At 33.3% G+C, this 27,891-nt stretch overlaps 3 protein-coding genes across 5 annotated transcripts; all 3 read left to right on the top strand.

The window, feature by feature from the left end:
* The first annotated feature begins 3,332 nt into the window (after positions 1-3,332).
* On the top strand, positions 3,333-9,882 carry LOC112286057 (uncharacterized). Of its 2 annotated transcripts, none has more exons than XM_024527589.3 (11): positions 3,333-3,853; positions 4,229-4,569; positions 4,769-5,273; positions 5,379-5,554; positions 5,723-5,891; positions 6,390-6,442; positions 6,646-6,789; positions 6,884-6,988; positions 7,237-7,563; positions 7,736-8,005; positions 8,351-9,882. In XM_024527589.3, the coding sequence occupies exons 1-11, from the start codon at positions 3,646-3,648 to the stop codon at positions 9,302-9,304; spliced, it is 3,252 nt and encodes a 1,083-aa protein (XP_024383357.1). In that variant the 5' UTR covers positions 3,333-3,645; the 3' UTR covers positions 9,305-9,882. The 2 variants fall into 2 exon arrangements, with proteins under 2 accessions (XP_024383357.1, XP_024383356.1); XM_024527588.3 differs by having other exon boundaries at positions 3,371-3,853; positions 4,226-4,569.
* A 9,822-nt stretch (positions 9,883-19,704) lies between these two features.
* On the top strand, positions 19,705-24,143 carry LOC112285765 (uncharacterized). Of its 2 annotated transcripts, XM_024526860.3 has the most exons (6): positions 19,782-20,349; positions 20,440-21,483; positions 22,003-22,130; positions 22,328-22,553; positions 22,708-22,835; positions 23,118-24,143. In XM_024526860.3, the coding sequence occupies exons 1-6, from the start codon at positions 20,094-20,096 to the stop codon at positions 23,838-23,840; spliced, it is 2,505 nt and encodes an 834-aa protein (XP_024382628.1). In that variant the 5' UTR covers positions 19,782-20,093; the 3' UTR covers positions 23,841-24,143. The 2 variants fall into 2 exon arrangements, with proteins under 2 accessions (XP_024382627.1, XP_024382628.1); XM_024526859.3 differs by having other exon boundaries at positions 19,705-21,483.
* A 394-nt stretch (positions 24,144-24,537) lies between these two features.
* On the top strand, positions 24,538-26,492 carry LOC112285766 (uncharacterized). The gene is made up of 4 exons (XM_024526862.3): positions 24,538-25,137; positions 25,390-25,626; positions 25,813-25,900; positions 26,097-26,492. The coding sequence occupies exons 1-4, from the start codon at positions 24,739-24,741 to the stop codon at positions 26,201-26,203; spliced, it is 831 nt and encodes a 276-aa protein (XP_024382630.1). The 5' UTR covers positions 24,538-24,738; the 3' UTR covers positions 26,204-26,492.
* Positions 26,493-27,891: the final 1,399 nt, after the last annotated feature.

Consider the following 27,891-nt stretch of genomic DNA (forward strand, 5'->3'; position numbering starts at 1 on the left):
TTTCCCTTAGTGACTTCTACTAAGGGCTCATTCGATTGTCAGCGAATGGTTGGAACATACCTGATGCGTTCCTGAATTAGAGAGTTAGGCTTTCATTGGGTTTGCAGGATAGTGCCATTTCTGCTGATTTTTGGAGTGCAAATTCGAAGTATACCCTCGAATCTAGAGCCGATGATCTTATCGCCATGCTGTTTCCAAACAGTCAAGTATCTCGCAGTCATGTGAGCAGAATAGCAGAACGATCCAAATAACAAGCGCCACTTCAATTTGCTGACAATTATCGAATATTGTGAAGATTAAATTTTATCATTCCTGGTAAGTATCTGGAAGTTTTGTTAGAACGTACACTCGCGACCTTGAAATCACTCTGAAGTCACAAGGCCCCATCACCGCCTGGGTTGAGCTCCAAGCCTCGATTTCAACTTCTGAGTCAAGGCTAGCATTTCCCCATTGAGCCCGTGTTGTGCTTTGTACTGGGCTAGCTCACCCTAGGGTCTTTGGTATTACATGAGGAGCAACTAAACAGACTGTGAGAGTCTCGGTTAAGCAGACCCTTCTTTTTATTCCGTTGCAGCCCTTACGGATGCGGTGTTTGGATTTTTTTTTTAATTTTTAATTTTTTAATTTTTTAATTTATTTATCAAGTTCTCTTCAAGAGATGAGAGACAGTTTTTACTAAATCAATCCACTCCATCTTCAACTACCATGAAAATAAAAATGAATTCTACATTCATTTCTCCACTATTAGACCATGAAAATAAAAATGACCTCTACATTCATTTCTCCACTATTAGATGTGCAACCAAAGAAAACCAACTACATTCATTATGATTACTTTATTCTTCATTGTTAGTGAGTTGATTGAGTAAAATTTTGGATCTATTTCTATATATATATATATATATATATATATATCATCATAACGAAGTTATTTTCATCTATTTTTTTTAAAAAAATTCTATTTTATATTACAAGATTATTTTTATTATTTTTGTTGTGTTGTCTTATATTTATAATTTCTTAGATTATGGATTTTAACACAAAAGGTTGCTTATAAGACAAAAATGTACCTCAATTTCAAACTTGAAGTTTAGATCTTTTTTAGATGAATCAATTTTAATAAAAATTTTCTTCTAAGTGTACATTAAGTTTAAATCTATATAGTCTAGTGATTACAAAATATTTTAATCTCTGGACAATGGTATCTATTTATAATTATGTAAATATAAAATAATTTAGAAAGAAAAATACTTTCAACCAATATGCTTATATGGATAAAGCACAAAAATCTATAATTGTAATTTTAAAATTGCTTCTTTAATTAAATTATGGTATATTAAAAAAGATCCTAGAAGCCATTTTGAATAAACATGATGTTGTCTATTTAAAAAAGTGAAACTATAGACATAATTTAAAAAATAAAGAAAATTATTGTAATAAAGACAAAAAGAAAACCAATAGTTCAATTGCTTAAAAAATATAATTTAAGCATAAAAAAATAAAAATGACGTTGTTATGAAGGAAAAAAAGACATAATGTTCTCCACCATTAGAATATGATACAGATTATTCAATCAAAGTCAACTTTTTGTACCATAATATAAAGCCATAACAAGAAAAACTTCATAATTGATTGGACAAATTTTTAAAACAAGTTGTTTTTAATTCTTTTAATATTTTATAATTTTCTAAGAAGGTAATGTCTTCTTAAAAGATATGAATTATTGTAAGAAAGCTACATGAAAGAAATTGTAGATGTTCTTTAGTATCATCTATTGCAAATTTATTTTTCTTAAACCTTTAGTGATGTCACCATGCATCTTTGTAATCTCTTACAATGGATCTTTGTAACTTTTAATTTTTTTAAAAATAAAAATGCTCTATTCTCATCTTTAAATTATTTTATAATATTTTTTTTCTATTTAATTTTTTGTGAAATTTAAATTTTAGATTCTACTTTATACTTTAATAATTTGATGTTTACATTTTTATCATTTCCCATGTATAATTTTTATTTTCTACTATCAAAGAATTATTTTATTTATTTACTTTTATATTTATAGTTCTAAATTATATCAGACTTGTTATTACTTGTAATACATAAGTTATGAAATACAATACATATATTTACAATATATAATATCAATTTCAAAGATACATCAAACATGTATGAATATCATTATTTATTTGTTATTTTATAAATTTAAAGGCTCTTTTCTTATACATAAATGAAGAAGATTAAAAAAAATTTAATTTCTCTCATATAGAAACAATCCTTCACTTGATTCTTTTAACAAGTTGTACATCTAATGTTTTATAGAAACAAACCTTCACTTGATTCTTTTAACAAGTTGTACATCTAATGTTTTATTAGATGTACAATATTCTAATTATTCCAGATATAAAATATTTTTTCTTCTCTATAAATATTTTTTAAAACTAGGTATTAAAATATTAAATAGGTAAGAATATTATTTGTCCAATCAAATTATTAATTCTATCTAAGTTTTGTTATATATTTACGAATAAATAAATAAAAATTAATATTAATAACAACATAAAAATCTATTTTTCTTATATTACATATTATTTTATTTAAAAGTTTTAATAAAAATATTTAATCCAAAAAATACTAGTGACATTAGATAATAAAAAATTTGTTGCACATCTTGATTTATTCAATAGCCTAATTTAGAATTACATTAAATGATGATATGTCCAAGAAAAAGAAAAGAGAAAAAGCATTTAAGACAATGACAGATATTCTTCTATGGAAGAAGCAAGATATTCTAACATTAAAATTGTCTGTAAATGTTTTAAAGCATTCTTTGAAGCTTAAATATGTATTGTAAATAGTGTTATTTTATTATAAAAATAGCAAGAAGTACAAAATCAAAAGAAAAAATTGGTGTCCAAAAAAACTCTAAACTACTTTAAAATTGACATGTTGTATTAAAATATGTAAACACAATATGTAAAACAATATCAAATAGGCTAAAGATTCAAATTTTTATTATAAAATCGAAAATGAAAATATGAATAATGAAATATCACTTATTGTATAAAAAAAGAAAAAAAGAAACTAAAGCATGAGCTACAAAATGCACTTACCATAAATGAATTTATGACATATGAGTGGGAAAAGTTTCAGAAAACCAGGTTCAGGAATGAGAGGAGTGGGAAAGGACGAAGAATATACACATATTCATTAATGGGCCCAAGCGTGTGGCTATGGCGAACTGGAGGGGGAAGGGGGTGGGGCCACTGCAACGAGGGCCACAAACTACTGCAAGTGTATTCAAAGCTTTCCCGAACATCAGTTTGTCATCCGCAGTGCAGCTCTGCCTGACACTTCTCATGAGCCCCTTCGCTGGCTTGCATCTCTCCCAAAAGTAACACAATTAGCTCCGAAGAGTACCCGTGTGAGGGTCTTTGCTTTCTGCACTTTTGTGAAACAAAAAACCGATCTTGAAACTGAGAGGTCTAGAAAGGCCTTTGATTGAATGGGTGTCTTTTGAAGAGACTCGTGGTTTTTGCCATGCTTTTTAGCGATGGTGTTTGGAGTTCCATGAGTGTTTAGTCTGGAGGTGAAGTTTCTGAAGTGGGTTTCTCGGGTACTGCGTTTTGTCACATTGGCGGTAACGCCATGGCTGCAGCAATTAAGCTCAGGAGCACTCCTTGCTGTGCTTCGGGTTGTGTTGCAGACACTGGGGTAGGGTTCTCTGTTAAGAATAGCAAGGCCCAGAGTTTTCTGCAGGTGTGTGGAAGCGTTGGTGTTGGTGGTAATTTGTGTCATGCATGGAGCTGCAAGGGCAGGTTCGGTAGCGGACAGACCGTGCCCTTACCCAACCAAGGTATGAAACTCCCTGTCTTATTCTCAGGATGTCAACAGTGGTGCCAGTGTTTGTGTCAATGTTGCAATAACTCTTTGGACCTCTAGGAGTGTGAGGTTGTGAAGTCGGAATGAAGAACAAACAAGAAATGAAGTAACACGGTGCTGGATTAGTCTGGTTTTTATTGCGATATATAATTGAAGTGGCAAAATATACTGCAGTTGAAACACAAGGTGATGTTCCTGTAGAAGGTTTCGAAGGAAATTGTGTAGCCGCTGATGGCAATAGCGATGAGCTGGGAGTCGAGGAACCAATTTGGATCAGTGGATGTTCGTTTAGCTTACATGATGGCATGGATTTGGTCGTGACTTGGTATGAAAATATTCTGATCAGCAGGTGCGGAAAGACAGAATCGGATGAGGGGGGTAAACGTCACACAGGCAGTTTTGCGTACAAATTCAAAAGATGACACTCTCATGTCTGTTGAAATTCAAATGGATTCTACAACCGCGTGGGTCCTTGACCAGGAGCATTCCTCAAACCAATTTAGCTCGAATTTGAGGGAATCTACCCAGGAAAAACCCGAAGTCGAAGAACTTCCTCAAGAAAAAGCGCTTGTGGAGATTGCTGCTGAAACGGGGAATGTTGAAGAGGGGGCCATGGCAGAGACATCTGATTCGTTTCGTGATGGGAAGAGTTCACTTGGTGCGAAGGGAGGTAACAGTGATGAGTTTCAGGTGATTAGATATACTTCGGCACTCGGGACATTCTTTGCGTAGCAATCTTCGTTATTCGTGTCGGCATTCCTCTCATGTTCCCTAGATTTATTTGGAAATCCATGGTCTATTCGTGATTTTAAGGTCGGTTTGGATCATTCACTCTGACTCAGAAAACTTCCTGTAAAGCTTCCCGTTCACGTGTTTCATTGGGTTTCAGTTGGCTAGTCTCGGACCTACCAACGATGAGATATTGAAGGAAGCGCTAGCTGAGGCGGTCAAAGTTTCACGTGAAAATGGAATTACGTTGGGGCAAAAGCTAGCGTACAATGAAGGCGAGGTGGAGGCACAGGGTGTCGTGATGAAGAGCGTAAAGGCTCCAGGGAGTGGACAGGCCTCGTTTGTGAGGAAAGCCTCGCCCTCTAATGCTCATAAACGCCGGCAGTTTTGGGATAACCTACGAAGCTCTGTCTTCGCTAAAACTTTGCAGAAAGACGGAATGGCGATAAAATCGTGGCTCCTACGTGACGAATCTCGAAACACTGCTCCTATGACAAGCGTGAACAACATATTGGCTAATGACATTGATTTCATGAAGTGGAAGTCCACTCGTGTGGGTCCATTGTTTAGTAAGAAAGTCGGAGAGATTGTTGCTCTGAGGATCATTGAAGATGAGAATGCTACTCCGGGAGCTCTGGGATTCTGGCCCCAACCCTATTACCCTGGTATATTGTCTTGGTCACATGCATTTCTGTGTTTGCTTATGAAATGGCAAGTAGAATTAGTTTATATTTTATGGATGTTCACTCAACATTGTAAAATTCGTGCAGAGTTGCGAGGTAAGGATCTTTTGATCGCTGATTTCAAGACGTTGGAGAGTTATTCGAGCTACATACAGAGTGTGCTTCAGAACTTCCAAGTACCGCTTCAAACCAACTATGACCCTGATCAAGTTGCAGCCTACTTCCATCGCCGTCCACATGTCCTCCTCTACCGTCTCCTTGAGGTACATACTTTATAGCATTGAGAACAAACGGTTACAAGTTCCTTCTTGTGTAATTAGACATCTGCAACGTGAGTTTTATATTATGCTTTAGGATAGGTCCCGTATCCGTCTATATACTGGGCTTCTCTGAGAATTTGCTGGGGTATTGGGACGATGCTCTGTTGTAAGGTTGGCGTTGCATTTGGATCAGTAGCGTTGGAACGAGGTGTACGGATGTCAACTTTAAAGAAAAACAAATTGGGTGGAATCTCAGAGAAAGATAACACTGAAGTCACTTTAAAGACAGCTGTGTCTTTGAAGCAAGCCTTGCTTGGTCTTGGCAGCACTTTCATCAAAGGTTCACTCTTAATTGTGTCTACTCTCCTCTTTCTCACCAATGAAGGACTTTCACGGGTGGGATATCTTTCGTTTGTTTAGAGTCTTCTACTTCTATGGCTTTGAATTTCTTAACCTTAAGTTTTGACTTTGTAGTGCACCTATGGAGCAGTTAATTGATACGATGACATCACTGTTTGCTGCTATACTTTTCTACACAAGTTTGATTTGGGGACCTAGAACTAATGTCAGATAGCGAGAGTGTGTGACCTGTTACATGATCAGAGTTTTAAATGAATATGGAGTGACTTAATGGATTTTGTGAGAAAGGACAAAGATATTCGTAAAAGACCTTCCTGTCGCAACCACTAAAATGTTATTATTGTAGTAATGATACAAATGTCTCTTATTTTCTCCTGAGTGAGTTAATCATAGCCTAGGCCAAGCTCTAAGACGCAAGGTCTATAACTCTTTTCGTTTGAGTTTGAGATCTCACACCATTGTTGGTGCGTGAATGCAGTTGCGCAGTCACTTTCTGCCAGGCCTGACTTGATTGGGACAGAAACTGCCAAGGTAAATTTATTTCCAGAATGTTTTTCTTCATGAAGATGAGTTGAAGATGTTACACATCTGATGTTCACCTTACGTATCGGAGCTGGCTATGTAATCTAATGTTCACCTTACACGCCTTGAGCAACACTGAATATCGTTTTTTGAATGGCACAAGAATCACTTTCAAGAATGCTCACAGAGGAATGTGCGCGCCTTGTTTCAAGGTACTTGCTGAGCTTCAAGACCGTCTGCCACCGTTTCCCAAAGATGAAGCTATTGCCATCATAGAAAGGGAGTTGGGGTGTAGTGTAGCAGAGGTTTTCTCCTTCTTGTCGGAGGAACCAGTCGCCGCAGCTTCATTTGGCCAGGTATATAATTGTGAAGAAATATACCATACCAATATGTCTGAAGAATATCCTCAATTATGAATTACTAAAACTGTTCGAAGTTTTTGTGGTATAGGTGTATCGAGGACGCACTAAGTCTGGAGAAGAAGTGGCAGTAAAGGTTCAGCGACCTAATCTATTATTCAATGTTGCACGAGACGTCTACATCCTTCGCATTGGAGTACACTCCTGAGACTCTTGGTTTACATTATTTAGTGTGTTCTACTGTCCGTTTATTTCTTAACAATATTTTCAATCGTCAAAATCCTATTAGCTCTTAAGCAGTTGTTTGCAATGCATGTTCAAGTTGGGAGTGTGTTTGAACTATTCCGTGCTTGCATGCTGAAAAGTAGAGGTCTTGGTAATGATTGTGCATGATGGTTTCACCTTTATTCTAACCGTTTTGACTCAACGTGCATGAAAACGCAGATGATAATATTGCAGAAAGTTGCAAAGCTGAGCAACAATTATGCTCTTGTAGCAGACGAGATAGCGCAGGGCTTGTACGGGGAACTTGACTATAGACTTGAAGCTGCAAATGGGGCAGAGTTTGCTTTGGCCCACAAGCACATACCTTGGATGTATGTTCCAAAGACATTTCCGCACATGACGCGGCGGAAGCTCTTAGTTATGGAGTGGTTAAAAGGCGACCGCCCGCTTGACTTGCAATCTGTGGCCCAAGGACTGCCGTATGTGGATGGCACTCTTCCCAGCCAGGAAGTTCAAGAGGAAGCAAGGCGGCGTCTTTTAAACATGGTTTGCTTTCTAGCCCTGGTCGCCGTCGGGTCCATATCAAATTATCATGATTTTTGGCGTCATTTTTATTCATTTCGTCTAGTTTATAGCTTCTGAAGCGCGCCGTTAGAGAATTCATGTTTCAGTTCACATGAATTCTTAACCAATTCGTTTACCTGTTTGGCAACCTCAGGTTAAAAAAGGAACTGAGGCAGCTTTGATTCAGCTGCTTGAGACAGGAGTAATGCATGCAGACCCTCACCCAGGAAACATTTTGCTAGGTCGCGATGGGCAGTTGCAGTTCTTAGACTTCGGTCTTATTACTCATATGGATAAAAAGCATCAAGATGCGATGCTTGCTCTTATTGTACATTTGGTCAATGGAGACTGGCAGGGTTTGACGGATGATTTGGTTGATATGGATGTGGTGAAGCCAACTACGGATCGTTTTGCAGTTCGACTGGTATGTCACAGGCTTCCGAATTCTCTTGCGTTGTCCCTACAATTTCTTTTACGTGAAGTTTGTGAAGTTTTGCTTTACATACCGTCAGACTGTTTGGACGCTATCAATCCTTCCTCAAACTTGAGAACATGGGTCTCGTGTCCATCAGAAGTGTAGACTTCCAAGTATGTACTTAGGGAATTTTATGATGGGAATTGTTACTCATAAAGTGCTATGTTGTGGATTAACTACTGAAGGACATTCAATTGAGTTTTTTGTTGAAACAAAATTAAAAATAAAAATAAAAATAAAAATAAATTCACGTTGCTTTGCTGACCAGTTAGCCTGCCATCTGTATTTGGGTAGGCATTGGAACGAGCATTTGGAGAGGGCCCAGACGCGATTGTTAATAATGGCATACCAGACCCAAACTTCAGCTTCAACAAAGTAACTAAAAAGTTTTTCAGAATTGCGTACAAGTTCAAGTTTCGGCTCCCTCCTTATTATACATTGGTGCTCCGATCGCTTGCTTCGTTGGAAGGCTTTAGTCTGGCCGTCGATCCTGAGTTCAAAACTTTCGGCTCTGCGTACTCATACGCTGTACGGCGTGTACTTCTGGACTACAGTCCAACCACCCAGCGAATGCTAAGGTCCCTTTTCTTGACGGAAAATCGTGCGATTAAGTGGGAACGCATATCAAACCTCCTGTCTATCTCCCAAAAATCTGTAGCAGATCGTGCAGTTTTGGAGGTAGTTACTATTCCCAAAGGAAAAAAGACTGGAGCTTTGGCTGCTATTCCGGATACCCTGGCAGGCTTAAATAACCCACAATCCAGCACAAGTAACATTGCAAGGTTATTATCTTCAAGACAAGGCGTCGGAATTCGCCGAGTGATGTACGAGGCAGATGCCCGTGACATAGCTTACATGTTTGTTTCTGCTCGCGCTGCTAAGCACCGACGCATCATTGCAGAGCGTCTTGGGGAGGCCTTATTCAACATCTTAAAAAGGAAGTACACCGCTGTAAATATCGAGCATGTGGTTGTGTCGCAGCCTGTGACGATGACTGATCGAATCGCGAACGACAGACGCTTACATCTGATCTTGAAATCTATGGTGGAGCGATTACGACCCCATCCCATCTTATTGGCCAGAGCTGGTTGGACTTCCATTTTCATCGCATTGTGGGCTGCGGCTCTTGCTCTCCATGACTTTGCAATCCATGTTAGCTTCAAGGTTCTTGAAAAGGCCCATTCAACTCACGAACACAATCCCAATATCAGAACCCAATCAGAGCTGGCGAATTGTGACCTTTGGTAAAAACCCGTTGAAGAATTGGATTACATTCAGAGCAACGCCGACTCTCACACATACAGGCACATGTTTGTATATATATATATATATGTATATATGCGCTGAATCAGTCGGCAAGCCAGCAAATTGGGTGCGGCGTCCTAATCACAAGAGCAGCTCTCGATCCAGATCGAAGATGCTCCAAAGAGGTTAGTTTCCATTTATAGTAGGGAGACTCATGTCACCTGGAATAATCCAGGCAGGAAGCCTTAAAGGTTGTGCTAATTTTTGTCCTACAAACAGCCGTGCCTTGTGTTTTTCTTTGGTATCCTCTCTTTCTGTTGCACAATTAGCGCCTGCAAGACCCGTTTCTGTAGCTGTATATTTAGCCTGTAAATAATCTGAAATTTTTCGTTCCACTGGTTTATATATGTACGTCTGTGCGAGAGTACAAAAAGGGAAAATTGTAGTGTTTTTTTTATCACATTGTGCGATCTGTAACAATGGATTGCTCAAGATATTCTGGTACAGTTTGAAAATCAAAGGATTCATGAATTTATATCATTATTTTATTATTAAATGAAAATTACTATTTTTCTTATTAATACTAATGTTGTGTGATTGTGGACTGATATGCAAATTTTAAAAGGAAGCTTTCATTAGATAAATAGTTGGACCATCAATATATGAATTAGCTTTTTATATACAAGTGCCAAATCAGTTTCATAGTATCTTCATTTGTGTGTGTGTTTTTTTTGTTTTGTTTTATTTTTTCAAATGCAAAAAATGGAATATGTCTAATGCATTAATTAAGTAGGATATGGTACAAAACCAACATCTTATTTCTTAGTACCTAAGAAGGTGGAGTCTTAAATAAAGTAATTCTTATTAGTAATTGGATATGTACACTTTACTAGATTATTTTAAAATCACATTGAGGTTTTTTAAAATTTCATTTAATCATCTTATACATTTTAACACAAAAGAAACATCTTACCATCTAAGATTTGTGCTATTTTTTTAGAAAGAAAAGTCTTCTATTTGAAATCCTTTTCAAAATTCTACTTGGTAGTTAACCAACTAATTTGACCACACTGCCTTAGAGCTACAAAGATTTCATTTCTTATGTGTTATACCATAATTATTTTTAAAAGATAAAATTATTTCTTTAAATCTAATTAATTTACAAACAAAGAAAGTAAAACTCAATATACTCTTATGTTACTTAAAAAGAATAGATATTTATTCAAAGTTAAAACAGTATTGAAACTAAAATGGCTATTATTAAAAAACAAAAAACTAAAAAGTCTTGAAACAAGACTAAAGATTAGAAAGGCATCGATAAAAGTAAAGAAGGCTTCATTCTAACCTTTATATATACTATCTAACTAAGAACTACGAGGCAACATTTTATAGGACCTCTAACACATATCTATCCTGAAAAGGATATGTTTTAACTTGCTAGGCAAGTTTTTTATAATATACAAGCCATATAATTAGTTTGTACGACAAGCTAACATCACATGTGACACATGGCTAACTTATTGGCTAAATTTCTAATCTATTAATCAACTACAAACATGTATAAAGTCAAAACCAAGTCTATGGAGCTTAAAGAATTTTTTTTATAAGATATTATCAAATTTATTTACTTTTATTTACTTCTATCTATTCATATGTATAGATAATATGAATAGATAATAGTTACATATATATATTTGTGATTGTAATGGATGTTGTTGATAAAAACATCAATATTCTTTTCTATATTTGTAAGATTTTTGATTAGCTCTTATATGCATTCATTAATATCATATCCACACCAATGAATAAGATATTTCAACCTATTTTAGCATTGCCTTGGGTCTAAGATTTCTTTGACTTTGATTATTCTCCGTTTCTATAAGAGGAGGTGGCATTTGTCATTTTTTTAATATATCTATTATATTGTATAGCTCAAAAAGAGACATATGAAACATAAAATGGATCTTCATAGACTCCAATAGGTGCAATGAATAAGCAATTGGATTGATTTGTTCACAAATAGAAAATAGTTCAAGCCTTTGTAAATCCAACTTGTCACAAATTCAACTAGTCTTGATATTGTTATAAAATAATCATATCATATTTCTAACATTGAATTGAAGTTGTTCTTTGCAATAGGCATCTACATTGGTCTTTTATCATTCTTGTGCTTCATTTAATTGTACCTTTATTATTGTATGTAGCTCAGATAAACAATTCTCTAAATCTTTTGATCCAAAATTATCAATTTTTGAGAAGCCAAAAGTATCAAGTTGTAGATGATAATCATAATTAGAAAAAAGTATTTATTATATAGAAGAATGTATCATATTATTATAAGTAAATTTTGCCAATGATAAAAAATTATCTAATTTTATTAATAATTCATGGTACACTTAAAATATTTCTCTAAAACTTGATTTATGCACTTTATTTGTCTATTACTTTCAAAATAAAAAGTTAAAGATAGTTTTATGTCTATATTTAGATTTTTTATTTTAAAATCGTGATACAAATTGAATCTTCTTATCTCTTATAATATCTTTGCATAATCTATGATAGCAATAGATGTTATTAAAAAAAACTTAGCTATTTTTTTACTTGTGATAGATTTTGTATTCAGTACAAAATGAACCATCTTAGTAAAATGATCTACAATCATGAATATAGAATTATAAGAACTTAAGATTGAAAGATTTGTAATAAAAGCCACAAAAACAAAAGACCATGGTTATTCTAAAATAAGTTGTGGCTGAAGAAGTCTATAAAGTCAATAATAAGGAGTTTTTGATCTTCAACAAATGTCTCATGATTGTACAAAGTTTTTGATTTCCTTCCACATTTAAAGCTACCAAAAATCTTTAAATATTAGATCTAAAATCTTGTTGTATCCAAAATATCTAACTGTTATAAAGTTGTAACAAGCTTAAAGAATATATAATTATACTTTATCTTTTGGACTATATAATCATTTGTTAAATTATAATAAATTATTTTTGAATTAAAAATTAGAAGTATGATGAAACTTAGAAGAATTATGCTTAATATTACAAACATGAAGACCATTGGATTATACTCAATTAAATTTGTTTGACAAAGGTTGAATCAATAGTCAATGTTGATTTTATTGCTTGAAGATAAAAATCCTCTAGCTTCAAGAAAATTATTCTTTATTGATCAAAAGCTACATTTTTTTTCTTTAGATGCAAGATAAAAACATCTAAAAAAGACATCTCACAAATGTTATTATTTTTTTGGTTGATAAATGATCTTGAAACCAAATCTTAATAAAGACATACTCCAATGGGCTTAGCAACAATTTGAAACATGTGCTGCCATGAATTACTTAAGGTTCTTATGATCAATATATATGGTGACTAAATTTATAGCACCTTTTAGTTAAAGATGTCATTCTTAAAATAAATTTATTATTACAAGAAGCTCTTGTTGTGAATCTTGTACTTGATCTCGGCTATTAAAAATTTCTTAGAATAAAAAGCTATTAGATGGAGCTTGTCATTTGCTTTTTGTGATCACATCCATAATAGAATCTGATGCATTTTTTTTATAACCAATATCTTAAAAAAATTGATATAATTCAAGATTGGTATAGAAATAAATGTTATCTTTAAAGCTTCAAAAGATGCTTCAACTTCTTTGGTCTATTCAAATTTGTCTTTATAGGTCAAATGTCTAAAAAGAGTTTCAACTTAAAAAAAATTTCTTGATAAAGATTTGATAATAATTGATAAAAAATAAAAAAATATCACAAATTTTTAATTATTTTTAGAATCTTTTAATCCATGATGATTTAAACCTTCTTAAGATCCATCATAAGGCTATCATTTGAAATGATGTATCTTAAGAAGTCAACTTGAGTAGTATGAAATATACAATTTTTTAACTTCATATATAATCTTATATCTTTTTTTTTATAACATACAATGAGTATGAAATTCATATTTTTTCTATTTTTAAAATAGATTAAAATATTATTTAAATAATAGATAAAAAAATCACTATAAAATTCACAAAAGACATCATTCATTAGGTATTGAAAAACAATTAATGTATTTATAAATCCAAAAGGCATGACATTATATTTGAAATATCAAAACCTAGTTTGAAACATAGTTTTCCATTTATCTCTTTTTTTAATGCATACCATCTTATATGTATCTTATAGATATATTTTTGTATAGATCTTTGCTTCATTGAATTGATTAAGAAGTCTTTAAATCAAAGATAAAGAGTGCCTATTCTTAATGGTGATCTTGTTGAATACTTGATAGTCCACATACATCTCCATATTCCATCTTTTTTCTTCACAAATAAGATAAGAACTCTTGTGAGAGATTTAGAATGGCATGTGAATTTTTTAGTCAAGTTCTTATTAATATATTACTTTAATATAACCAACTTATTCTGTAATAAGTTATACATTGATTCAAATATTGGTTGAGCTCTATTTTGAAGATCAATGGAATAGTTATAAGAATGATGCTTTAAAAGAATATTTGGATTTTTCTTCTTAAAAACATCTTAATAATCTTGGTATTGGCTTGAAATGCTACTTGAAGTCTTTCATCCATCTAAAATAAGTGAGGCATATATAGCAAAAGCTTTTTCTATATCTAAAAGAATTATTTGATAGATAACATCTCCAAAGGACAACAAACAACCATCTATGATTTCTACATGAATGTTTTTTTTTTTTTTTTTTTTTTTTTTTTTTCAACTAAAGATATTTCTTATTTTTAATAAAAGCTTTGTCTATAAAACAAATTGAAGCTCTTGAATCTAACAAGGAAAATATTTTGTGATTTTTTAGTAAAAAAAGGTGAAGAATATAAAGAAAGAATAAGACCTTTGCTTTGTATTATGTAAGATTTCAAGTGCATGATTCTTACTATAATTTTTGTTTTATTTTTTTTTATTTTGTTTTATTTATTTATTTTTATGTATCAACTACTTTGACAATAATGCTCTTCATTTTTTTATTATATTGCTTCTTTGGATAATGTTGAGCAGTATATTTAGGTTCTCAATAATGTAAGTACAATTTTTTTGGATGATGTCAAGTCTTTTCTTCCTCAGTAAAAAATTTAAAATGTATTGTGTCAATATGCATAGGTTTTGACTTTGGTAAATAAGCATCTAAAAGCTTAGAAGAGTGCCATGACTTGACTTGTATCTCTCTAATCAAATATTTTTTCTTTGCATCTTTTAAAGAATCAATTATTGCATGCAATAACTTAAGCAATAAAGTGTATTAATGATTTTGCTTTCAAAACTGTCAACAATAAATCTTTGATATTTTCTTTTAATCCATATAAAAAACGATTGATAAAGATTTTATCATTCTAATCCATGTTGCAATTAAGGTTTTGGAATTTAATAGTATATATGGTGGCTAAATATAATCTTTTTGTAAAGATATGAATTTGATATCTAGCACCTTTTCTTGATTACTTTCTCTAAATGTAGCCATAAAATCTTCTAAAAATGAATTTAGATCATAAAATAGTCATAAATCATTTTCTATCAAAGATAAAAATCAAGAAAAAATATTCTTAAATAGAAATGCATCTATAAATCCAACTTGAATAAATTTATCAAGATATTGGAAAGGATGCAACCTTAGATAGAGCTTCACTTATTATAGAAATCTTTAAAACTTTGATTTTTTTTTGTTAAAATTTTGTGGCATACTTATCTTTGTCTCCTTTATATTTGTAATAGCAAGTCTTCTTGGATTCAATTGTAAATTTATTCTACTTGCTTCTCTCAATTGTACAATTTTTTGGCATAGATTTTGAATTTAATTGTTAACTTTTATCATAGATTTAAAAATAGTATTTTTATGATTCATGTTTAAAATATGTAAGATTTTGATCCTATAAATTTTGAAAATTTCATGAAGATTTGTAATAGTTATAAATTTATTTCCACTTCCATCAAAAGTAGCATCCATAATTTTTTTTTCATCAACAAATCAAATAAAATCATAATTGAAATTAGAAGAGGATAATTTATAGCCATTAATATCAAATAAAAAATTTATACAAAGGGACAGTTGATTTTTTTTAACATAAAAATTAGTGTTAAAAACTAAATTATTAATTTAAAGGTAGGTAGTTTGCAACCTTCAAAATACAACAATGGAAGTGGGATAATCTATTCACTTTTTAAAAGAAAATAAGAATAATAAATTAGAATTCTTGCTGAATTATTAAGGTCATAAATCAAAAAAAAAAAAGAAAAAAAAATCAAAACACTCTTATGTCATTCAAAAAAATAGATATTTATTCAAAGTTAACATAGTATTAAAATTAGAATGGTTGTTACCAAAAAAAATACATCTAAAAAGTCTTAAAATAAGACTAAAGACTAGAACGATGTTGATAAGAGTGAAGAAGACTTTATTCTTGCCTCAATATATATTATCTATTTAGGAACTATATAATGACATTCTATAAGATATTTGACACATGTCTAACTTGTAAGACATGTCTCTAACTTATAGGATAAGTTTCTTTTTTGTGCGCCACATAGTTAGCTTGTTTCACAAGCTACTATCATAAGCAATACAAGGCTAACTTGGTAGCCTAGTTTTTAATCTACTAATCAACTTCAAATACATATAAAATCAAAGATGCATCTATAAAGCTTTTAGAAAACTTTTCTACAAGATATTATCAAATTTATTTACTTTAATCTACTTCTATTGATTCATATTATCTAGATAATTATTATTGTAAATATATATATGTCTATGGCAATAGAATTTTTTCTATGAATCTAACTTTAATAAATCCAATAGGATATTAAAAAGGTTTTATTCTTAGATAGAGCTTGATTAATTATAAAAATCCTCAAAATTTTAATCTTATTCCATTAAACTTGTTTTGTATACTAATCTTTGCATCTTTCATACTTATAGTAGTAAGACTTTTTAAATTTAATTGTAAGGTAGATCTACTTGCTTCTTTTAATTACAAAACTTCTTGAAGTAGATATTAGACTTTACTATTGACTTCTTTTATAGACATACGAATAATACCTCTATAATTGACATTGATACTATGTAAAATTTCTATCCTAAGAATGTTGCCAAGCTTGTGAAAATCAACAATTATTACATATATATGCTCACTTTTGCTAAGTCTAGTATTTATATTTTTTTTTATATTTCTATTATAATTTTTTTTAATAAATCTACAAGTCAAATTATAGAAAGATAATCTTCATCCTTAATAACAAATAAATTATTTTACAAAGATGGTTAGTCCACTCTCTTTTATAAAAGAATCAATGTTAAAAATAAAAATTGTTAGTTTAAAGGTGGATAGTCTACAACCTTTAAAATACAATAATAGAAGTAAATTAGTCCACTTATTTAAAAAAAAAAAAACAAAAAAAACAAAAATAGTGAATTAATACTCTTATCAAACTATCAAGGTTATAAATCACAAATAATAAAAACTTTGATACATTCTTATATTTCTAAAAAAATAATAGATTTTTATTCAAAGATAGTATATTATTCGTAATTAAATGACTATTACCAAAGACAAAAAGATTAGAGATTCTTGAAATAAGATTAAAAATAAGAAAGATATTGATAAGAATGAAAAAAGCCTCATTTTTGCCTTTATATATACTACCTAATTAAGAGCTATATGGCGACATTTTTTAGAACCTCCAACATATGCTCAACTTACAAGACATGTATCTAATTTACAGGACAAGTTTCCTACATGTATACCACATGGCCATCTTATACAAGTCACCCACATGTGTAACATGTGACCAAGTTTTGAACCTATCAATCACCTACAAATACATATATGAGCTAATATAAAATATCTATTAGTTGATATCTTATTCTAATTTATAATAATTGAATTAACTTAAATATTTAGTTAATTACAACTATTGCATTAATCTTTATTAACTACCTCTTTAATTCTTCCAAAATATTCCAATTTAATCCAAAGAACTTCATAAAATTTATATATGCAAATTTAATCAAATCTAAAAGTTTTTATTTATTAATAAAAATTTAATATTTCATCACATTTTATTTATAAATAAAATTTTATCCATGGATAAAAATTCATCCATTTAAATTCATTCAACTAGCACAAAAATTTATCTTACAAAATCTAACTTCAATAACATAAAAGTTCTTATAAACTAATTAATTTTTGTTTATAGATCTTTGAAAGAATGTGATGTATTGATAATATTACTAATAAGCTTGTTGGATTTCTAAAATTTTCTTATTATAATTATAAAATCTATTTAAATTAAAGATCTCATATATAACTAAATAATAGAAAAATTAAACTATAAAGTTACTAAATATAAGGAGAAAGTATTTTAATGGGAAGATTCTTTCATATATGCATGTTATGGCAAATCAAACACTTCTAATCGATGTCTTATGCTTCAAACTTGTTATATTTGTGGCAAAATATGCCATCTTATTCACAATTACTTCAAAGCCAAGAGTATGAAATGAGAGAATGCAAAAAATGTGAGGCATGTTGATGTAAGTAATGATTATATATTTATAACAAGTGAAAGAAGTTTTATAGCTTTTATGACCAAATAGATTGTAGATTTGGATTGTTTCAAACACATGATACGATTAAAATGTTCATTTAACATTTATAAGTCTATTCAACTAATAAATATATATATTAAATATAATAGCTTGGCAAAAGCTATTAGATTTTTTATTTTATTATTGAAGATATTTTTATAAAGAAAAAAAAGAAAAAAATAAGATTTAAGGATATTTTCTATATATCCAAATTAATACAATATCTCTTATTAATAAGCAAACTTATGATGGATGGTTTTAAGGTCTAATTTGAAATTGATGGATGATTTGTAAAGACATTAAGTTGAGATATGGTTGCCATGGATCCAGCAAATGCTACTTCTACATCTTCTTTTATAAAAAGGAAAATAAAATGGAAGTGGCAATATTTATTAAATTTCTATTAAATCAACATAATAATAATAATAATAATAATAATAAAAACAGCATTTGGCATTGTTGTCTTAGGCATTTAAATTTGAAGAACATGAAAGATCTTCAAATCATGGTAAATAGCTTGGATCTTAGTCTATATACAATAGATATTGCTTATAAAGAACAACTTTAAAGAAAGTAACAAGTGGCTTTATTTTGAAGTGGTGGAGCAATACATGCTTCTAAAGTATAAAAAATAGTACATTTAGATGTTTGTAGACACATGAAGGTGTAGAGACAAAATTCACCCTTCAATCTAAAATACAAGATAGCTTCAATGGAGAATTGCTTCTATTTGGTGGTATAAAGAGAGAAAAATAAATAAATGAATAAAATAAAAATGGAAGAAGAAGAAGAAGAAGAAGAAGAAGAAAGAAAGAAAGAAATAGCAATACAAAACAAGTAAAATAATTGCAATCAAGTAATTGCATATTACAAAAATAATCACAATTTGTTCATTGAATTTTTATCTTATAACAAGTAAAAAAAGTAAAAATAAAATGAAATAGATAGTTAATTTTTATTTTTTCAACAACACAAAAAAGTATACAAATCCAACTTAATATGAATAAGTTATGATAGTTTAAAGATAAAATATAAATATTGAAAAAAATGAGTATGTAATTTTTTTTTTCTCAAGGATAATTTGCTTAAGAAATCAAGAATTTGAACCTCACTAAGGTTCACGATTAGTATATAAGAGTGTTGTAAAGAGGCCACAAGGCCTTAGTCTTATCCTCCTATCTACATCTAAGATGCTACAACCCATATAGGACTAATGCACCTCCCTTCGTATAAGGACTATATTAGTTGTTAATCCTCATATTTTTTATTAGTAAAATCAATATTTTTGCATTTTTGACTTCATCTTAGAGTAAAAGAAAATCCAATTAGTCTAATAATCTTGTAGGACCTTCGAACCTTGCTCCATTTCTTCATATAGGCATCTTAAAGTAGTAAAATTTATTTATTCAAAGTTTTAAAAATTGATCATAAAATTTCTTAAATTTTTAAAATAAATTATGCAAATCTCTATAATGTTTTAATAATACTAATATCAAATTAAGGCTACCTTTTCCTACCTTGTTGATTTTTTATAGAAATTAAATAAATTTAATCAACTTAAAAAACTTTTTTTATAACTAAATAAATTTAATGTTGTATAGAATTTTTAGAAACAAAAAAAATAATAAATAAATAAATAAAATTACTACATATATTTATTTGGAAGAAAAAAAAATCAAAATCTTTCAAGATAACATGATGAATTTGAATATATAAGGTTGGAAGTATTGGGAGGCCTTCCAACATGGTATAAGATTTGTTGAGGGAACCGATGTATTCATCTACAAAGCCCCAGAGACGTTCATCTATGTAGCCCGAAGCCAGAACGAGGAGCTCCCTATCCGCACAGCTGGAGCAGAGTTGTCGAGAGCATTGCGAAGTTTTTTCAAGCATCGCGCCACGGAGACCGTCCCACACTCATCGTCGCAATCCATCTACCTGCAGCGTAGCTTTGCCTCCACCTCACCTGCTTCGTCCCAGTTGGGTTCTTGAGAATTTCCAGAAACAGTCTCGAAATCATGAGTTCTTCAGTCGCTATCGTTTTTCTGGGACCTTTGCAAATGTTGCATTCTCCGTAGCTCTTGCCTTTTGGCGTCGCCGTCGGAATGCACCGATGCCGTGGTTTTGTTCCGACAGATCGTATCTGCAGCGTGTTGGAAGAGGAGCTGAAGGTTGGGAGAGATGGCGGTGAATGGGGGGGTCCCTCCGGCGTACTGCTTGCCGTGTAGGCGTCGGGTGCTACATTTGGAGTCTTTGTCTCGGTTCTCGACTTCGAAACCTTTGCTCATTCGAGTTCCGATTGGGAGGAGGAACTTTCATTTTACTTCTGATTTTTCCCAGTTGATTGTGGCGAAATCCTCGTGGGGGTTTAGGGGTAAGGAAGGTGCGGGCGATGCAAGGGAGGTTAAGAGAAATGCTGCGTATGGTGTGTCTAGAGGTATTTTGCGAACCCGGAAGCCGAACGAGAGGAAAGAGGTGCGGGATGTTGTAAATGATGATGATGATGATAGTGATAGTGATTGTGCAGATTGGGAGGAATTTGACAGTGATTATGTGGAGACTTCTGGAAGGTTTATGCAGAATCGCAGTGGGGCTAGTATCTCTAGGGCAAGTAGTGTTGACAGGAACAGAATTGGAGCAGATGCAAATTATGGCACAGAATTCGGCAACTCCAAGTACGAGGGTCGAAGTAGGTACAGCAATGGAAACATAATTTCATCGTTGGGTGAAGATTTTGAGCGGGAGTGGAGGCAACCACTTAGCTCGAAAGTTCCGGACAGTCCCAGGAAGTTGAGACTTCCATCTAAAAGCAGTGGCTTGGAGCGTCGGAGTAGGGAAATTAGGCCGAGACAGGAGAAGCACGTCAGAGACGATTATGACGTAATAGGTGGCTGGATGGGGACCAGGGAACCAAGCGAGAATTTCAAAAACTCGAGCATATACAAGCAACCCTCGGTACCATTGGACAATGCTGTGAAGCATCAACGAGGCGTTGGGTCAAATCGATACCCCTCGCCTCCTCCGTCCTCTGGAAAAGTCCCGAAATACCTGAGACCGATACATGAAAAGACGAAGTCCTTAAATCGAAAGCGACCTAAATCTAAGCTCTCCTCTCCCACTGAATCAACCCCTGAGACACCCACCCCTCATTTTCAACTCCAAACTAGAAATACGACCGACTATGCTACATCCTCTGATTTTATTATACCTCCTGTTATTAAACCTGAGCTTCCTTATCAGTTCAGCTACTCCGAAACTCCTAAAGAGACTCCGCTAGGGTACCGGGAGCCGTTGTACTCTCCTTTCGGACATGAAGGGGTGACCAGACCATATCTGGGAAGGCCGTCCAAGATGAAGAAAACAAAGAAGATACGGGCAGAGTCTTGGGGTTCTTTCGATTCGCCACGAGCTGACAAGAATGATGTCAAACCTATTCACAGGTCGGGGTCTCATCCAGAACCTCAACCTTTGGGGAAATCACGGGCGAAAATATTGGGCGCTCCTCTCACCACTGCAGAAGTAGAGGAGCTTGTAATGCAATGTCAGAAAGAGGATCGTCAGCTCAATTTAGGTGAACTCCTTTCCAGATTTCTTCACATTTGCGTCTATCTGAAATATTGTGTATTTTTTCGATTCTTTCCTCGTGAGGGTGAATATTCCCTCTTACTTGAGATTTATGTGTATGATTCTATCAACTTCTGCTACTTTGTTATCTCCTAGTTTCTGAGGTCGCTGCGTTATGAATTTAAACAGATTACGATAGGAGGTTTGCTCTGCTTATTCTGGGTTCAGGGTTTGTGCGGCGGTTTCAGCTTCGCCGTACCTAAGTAGATGTAGGAGTTTTCAAGATTTTATAATTGGTCAATATAGCATATGTATTTTTTAAATCTATGGGATAAATCCGACTCAGCCTAAAAATGAAGAACAAATTTCATAAGACCTCGTCGTGAACTATATGCTAATTGCGCTGTAGTATACGTCGGTGTCAGGTGAGCCACTTCAATTATGATTGGGTAGATTCTCACTTGAACGTTTTTGTTGAACGGCTATCCTGATCGTTGCCTGTTTTGGTGGTGCATTCCATGTGAAGGGAGGGATGGTTTCACGCACAACATGCTGGCTTCTGTGCATGACTATTGGAAGCGTCGTCAAGTTGTTAGAATAAAGTGCAAAGGTGTTCCCACCGTAGACATGGACAACGTTTGCACCGTTCTCGAGGTCTGAACATTTCCTCTTTTAACAAGACTTGTCAATTGCTAATTGCATTTAGCAATAACACTGCCCAAGTTTGCATGCTCATCGGCCCTTGCTAGAGCAATTCTAAATCTTTTACTCTGTGGGCTAATTGCGTGATTTGTGATGGATATGCATAGATGAGAAATGGTTCATGAATTCATAGTGTTTACAATGCGCAGGATAAGACTGGAGGCAAGATAATCTCTCGTGCAGGAGGTGTAGTGTATCTCTTTCGTGGTCGCAATTATAATTATAACACTCGACCTAAGATTCCACTAATGCTGTGGAGACCTCCAGCACCTGTATACCCTAAGCTTATACAACGCGCACCTGAGGGTTTGACTGTTGAAGAGGCTGACAGCTTACGGAGGCGTGGGCGGAAAATTCCAGCAATATGTCATTTGGGTAAGAATATTAGAGTCCAAATTACAATGGTAACCTTTGGATTCTTCTGGACCTGATGTTTTGCATGTAGGTGTATGTCATTTTGAAGAATATAGTTTAATGCTTGCTGCCATTTTACTTGGAACCCCTAATAGTTCCGTGGCTTGGATTGTAGGTAAAAATGGAGTGTATTTAAATCTTGTCCGGGATGTGCGAAATGCTTTTCAAGCTGACAATTTGGTCAAAGTAGACTGCGAAAAAATGAATACCCATGACCTCAGGAAGATCGGTGCCAAACTTAAGGTAATTCTCGTATTTCGTATCACTCTGTTCCAGTGAACTTTCAGATTGTGCTCGTATCTGCTATCACTCTTGTTTAAGTACAGTAGTCTAATGTATACTTCACATTTTCAAGGATATTGTCCTAGAATGTTTTATGGTGTGAAAATTTTCCTTGAAAGTTGATCCTGGATAGAGTTCTAAGAGGATTCAAATGTTGAGGGGGGTCACCTCCATTCTTCATGGCTTAAACTTGCTGCTACTTAACCGTTGATTTATTTTGCACCCCTGTTTTCACTTCGACAGGATCTAGTTCCATGTGTTCTCCTTTCCTTCGACCATGAATGTATTTTGATGTGGAAAGGACCTGAGTCAGTTGAGAGCTCAAATGAGCTCGAAGACGACTACTCTAGAAAATCTGGACCGTCTGCTTCAAAAGATTCCTCTGAGAATGGTAACAACGAGGACGATGAATGGAGATCGAAGAGTGGTCCAGATATAGATAGTGACGCAGATGAATCAATTATTGCTGGAGATGAAGACTGGGAGGCAGCACATAAGAATGATGAGGCACAAGAACCGATTCAGGAAGAGGGAGACTTTAGTTTGACAAAACATAGAGCCTTAATTTCTGAAACAGATGTTCCGCTGCACGATACAGATGCCGAATCTCATGCAGGATCTGATGTTAAATCCTCTTATTGCGAGGAAGAAGCCGAGCTGCCAGGCAAGGATATCACGAAACCAGAATTTAACGAGGCAATTAGAGAATTTGAGTCTTTATGGCAAGCAGCTAACTCCTCTGGCGAGGTTTTGCTATTGGATGAGCGTGAAGTTGACCCTGACCATATTCTGGAGCTGGTGAAGGACCATTTTGGTGGAGTTCCGATGAAACCTCGTACCAAAGGGATTGCAAGCAAGAACACTGCTAGATCAGCTGCAATGAAAACTACAAAGCTGGAGAGGGTGCCCAGGGATTCTTCTGGGCTTGTGCAAGTTGACGAATTGGCTAGACTCTTAGCTCCATGAGCTATTCTAGATGCCAAGAATTCTGTAGTATTTCCACGATGTGATTCCTTCAGCTGCCGATGCTCGATGTAGAAATATTGCGCTACCTACAATGCAAGATGCTGGTTTTTTCACTTCGAAAGAAACTTGCTTCCTGTCCACTTTTCAAGTGTTGGACCGTCCAAGTTTCAGAAGAGGGTTGTAATTTTAATGTGACAGCTTTTTTAGTTCCAATCTTCATGATTGTTGATCAAATAGATTTCCAAATTCCCGTAGGCGTCTGTAAACGGCATGACAGGATATACTTGAAGGCAAACTTTCTTACCTGTTCGCGCATATGTTGTGATCTTTTAAACTAAAATACTTAAAACCTGAACTTCAAATAGAAATAAAAATTAGTATTAGCTTATGTGCCTAAAAAATAAGTATTTATTATAAAAAACATAAAAATTAACTTCTTTTTTTAGATATATTATTATTTTTAATAATATTTTTTATTATCAAATTTCAAATAAAATAAAGTTTAGCTGTATGAGTTACAGAACCAAAGCACTCTGAACTCACTACCCACAGTGCACGTGGAATCGTTTCTAGTCATCTACGTTTCGGTCTAGAATGGCCAAATCTACGTAACTGGAAGACATAAACTCCCGGAACGTGTTCATACGGGCACAAGCTATTTAGTAAGCCCTAATTCTCAGTCTAGCGATTTCTTTCTATTTTGCAAGCAATCCTGTGAACTGCTCCAGTTGTGTTCGCAGCTCCGCGATCGGCATTTCACTTGCAAGCCCTTGTCAAGGCTCTTTGTTTTTCCGATCGCATTGTTACGTATGTACATGTGAAAGTCTCGCAAAAAGTTGCAATCTGATCACGAGAATTTTGCAACTCTGGGTCGCGTTGCTGAGCTCCGCCATCACTCATGCTGCGCCCCGGCCTGTCTCGTTTTCTGCCGCTCCGAAGAATAATTTCGTCTTCCTCTCACGCGGCTGCGGCTGTGCCCTTCTCCTCGCTGTCCAATTCTAACTTTCGACGAAGTAATGCTTCGTCGGTTCCACATGAAGGACATGAAGTGCGAGAAGCACCGTTATGGTTCTTCTCGCGATCTGAAAATGGGTCCTTAGGCTTTTGCAGGGCTTTTAGTGTGTCGCGTATGGAGCTGAAGGAGTTTTTAGTTTCAGGCACGGAAGAGACCATTGAGGAGGCAGAGTACATTGAGTATGTACCGGAAGCAGACGATTTAAGCGGTGGTGAAACTCTGACGTCTTTGCTAGAGGAGGATGTGCATTCTGATACATCGGATGACGAGAGATTCTCTTGTGTAAGTTCGCTCTGCTGTTTTTGAAATTTAATGCATTGAATTAAGGCAATTTTAAGCTATTTGAAGAGGATTGCTCGATTTCTGTACTTGATGTATGTATGTAGTTTAGGGTAGTGAGAAGTGCTGTGCGCAGATGCATCCAAATTAATGTATCGGGGGGATTCTTCTTCTTTCGGAATCCTCGTGGTTGACGTGCATTGGTATGTCTTGTTACTCTTATGCTTCTGTAAAAAACTTGCAGGATGCGTGCAGGAAGGTGTAGACGAGGGGATTTTGGAAGATGCAGAGCCAAAGTCAGATCCTGAGGGTCGGAGTTACCTTCACGTGCTGACTGTAGAGGAAGTGAAAGAGATCCTTGATAAAACAAGGGCTGATGATGTCCAAGTAATACGAGTGCGTGACCTTTGTGAGTGGGCTGATCATTTGGTAATTGCATCCGGCCATTCAGGCAGGCATTTGAGGGGAATTGCCGACGCCATCTGTTTCGAAGTAAGTTTTCCTTCACCAACCCGCACATAGAGCAGAACATCTGATGTAGTAAGTATATACACATACTTCGCAACCGGCTTCTATTGGTGTAAAAACGAAGTGCGCGATATTTCAACATCCTGTAGTGCTCTTACTGAATTATTCCATTTTTGTTCCTTTCTGGTTTAATTTCTGTTCCAACTTCAGGTGAAAAAGCGCTCAACAAACGTGGGAGACAATGTATATCCAACTGTTGAGGGTCGAGACAGTGAGGAATGGATGGTGGTTGATTGTGGTACGTTGACGGTGTCTGGTGTCCTATTCCTGCATTCAGTGTTAACGTTCTTCATCATTCTTGTGTTCTGTTTTACTAGAAAACATTTTTCTCATAGAATTAGTTTGCATCTGTTACTACTCCAGTTATATGGTAAATGATGACAGTACTTCTCCCTCTTCTCTTGATTGATAAACAAATCTGGTGATGGTTGCAGGCAGCATTGTAGTGCACGTGTTTAGAGAGGATGTTAGATGTGAATACAATCTGGAGGAAATGTGGCGGAAACGAAGACCAGCAAACATTAAAGACATTGGGCTTTGACACTAGCAGTCTGAGCAGTTGCTTATGAGGTGGATTTATCTGACATTGACTTGAGCACCATGGCGAGCACTTTTTCCGGGCTAAAGCTTTTCGTGTGTTTTGCTAGGATCTTTTGTAACTTCCACTTTGCAGCAATGAATGCAGAGCCAGGTTGAAAATTATATTCAAAAACCAATTACAAGCTATCCAGTTTTGATTGTTATCAAAAGATTATTAATATCATCAGATAGAAAAGGAACTTTGTGCGGTGTGCTTCAAAATGTAATATTACTCCGTTCCATTTGTAGAAGCTTGTCTGATTCGTGGCAACATAAATGTTTATACTTCATGTAAAACCTGAAATTAGTTTATTTGTTTCAGTTTATCTTGAGATCGATCAAAAGTTGGAAAATAGGGTTTTGTAGGAAGATGGATTGGGAAAAAATTCTTAGGACAGTACACGTGGTCCAGTTCTCAATAGATTGGGTTCTTGTTGTTGTTTTCTTTTTACATTACACAATTTTTAAAATTAGTGATTCAAAAGTAGTTGCGTGTATTTTTAATTGATTAATTTTTGATTAACAACAGTGGATATGTGGTCCCAAACTTTATTTAAATTCTTCTTGCAATTACTTTGGATTCAAGCAATTTAAAAAAGTATTCAATGCAACATTTGTATAAAAAGCCGGAATAGGTAAATTAATGACAAAGCTTAAATATCACTTAGATTGTAAGCTTTGGATGAATTAAAAAAGGTGCAATTTAATCAATATTATTTTAATACATTCCACATATATCACTTTTAATATTGAGATGTATTGGAATAAAAGAAAAATAAAATAAAAGACTGGAAATATACATAGAAATATACCTACATACATAATAATATTTTAATAAAAGACATTTTAATAATATACAACCTTCTATATGACAAATCTTTAAAGAATGCATTGTTTATATGAAACAAAAGAATAATTTTCTGAAAATTATAGATCTTTGTTTTAGATCTTATTAGTATAAAATTACATAATGTAAAATGGCCAGTGTACTAGCCACTTTTTAATAATTAATTTTTAAAAATATTTTAATGTAGCAAATAAAAATATTTGTAGAAATCTTGTGTATTAAAAGAAGATTACATTAAGCATATAATTTATAAAGAAAAAATTCTAATCTATTCTCTTACTTTTATATCTGTAATTTGTATAAAGTGTATCATTTCTATTATTTAAAAAATTCCAGCAATAAATTTTAAAATATATTAAAATTAAGTATAATATTACAATAGCCAAATATAAAGCATATTATTAAATTTTTAATAAAATAAAAATTAAAGTAAAAAAAACTTAATATATGTATGTAGGTATATTTCTATGTATATAAATATTTTATATTTTTAAATTATCAATAATTTTAAAAAATCAAATTATATATTTTATTATATAATTAAAATATATATATTTTTCTACTTATATGGATTTTAATAAATTTTTAGTTTTCTTATTTATTAACCACTAAAATTAATATTTTTATATTAATTATTATCAAATATATAAAAAATATATCAAATATAACTTATATATAAATAAAGAGTACCAAATTTTTAGATGGTTGTTAAAAATAGTAATTTTATTATTTTCAAAAAGAAACTATTATGTGGTTTAATATTTCAAAAATAAACTATTTATTATTTGCAATAATATTTACCT

The sequence above is a fragment of the Physcomitrium patens genome, chromosome 8 (genome assembly GCF_059467195.1).
Source record: "Physcomitrium patens ecotype Gransden chromosome 8, ASM5946719v1, whole genome shotgun sequence".
Classification (NCBI taxonomy): Eukaryota; Viridiplantae; Streptophyta; class Bryopsida; order Funariales; family Funariaceae; genus Physcomitrium; species Physcomitrium patens.

Excerpts from the sequence above, each read along its gene's own strand:
- LOC112286057 (XM_024527588.3), top strand. The coding sequence starts at position 3,646 with ATGGCTGCAGCAATTAAGCTCAGGAGCACTCCTTGCTGTGCTTCGGGT. Across the intron at positions 3,854-4,225 it reads CGTGCCCTTACCCAACCAAG|CAGGTGCGGAAAGACAGAAT; the intron begins GTATGAAACTCC and ends TATTCTGATCAG. Across the intron at positions 4,570-4,768 it reads GTAACAGTGATGAGTTTCAG|TTGGCTAGTCTCGGACCTAC; the intron begins GTGATTAGATAT and ends ATTGGGTTTCAG.
- LOC112285766 (XM_024526862.3), top strand. The coding sequence starts at position 24,739 with ATGCTGCGCCCCGGCCTGTCTCGTTTTCTGCCGCTCCGAAGAATAATT. Across the intron at positions 25,138-25,389 it reads ATGACGAGAGATTCTCTTGT|GAAGGTGTAGACGAGGGGAT; the intron begins GTAAGTTCGCTC and ends GGATGCGTGCAG. Across the intron at positions 25,901-26,096 it reads ATGGATGGTGGTTGATTGTG|GCAGCATTGTAGTGCACGTG; the intron begins GTACGTTGACGG and ends TGATGGTTGCAG.
- LOC112285765 (XM_024526859.3), top strand. The coding sequence starts at position 20,094 with ATGGCGGTGAATGGGGGGGTCCCTCCGGCGTACTGCTTGCCGTGTAGG. Across the intron at positions 21,484-22,002 it reads GGATCGTCAGCTCAATTTAG|GGAGGGATGGTTTCACGCAC; the intron begins GTGAACTCCTTT and ends TTCCATGTGAAG. Across the intron at positions 22,131-22,327 it reads ACGTTTGCACCGTTCTCGAG|GATAAGACTGGAGGCAAGAT; the intron begins GTCTGAACATTT and ends TACAATGCGCAG.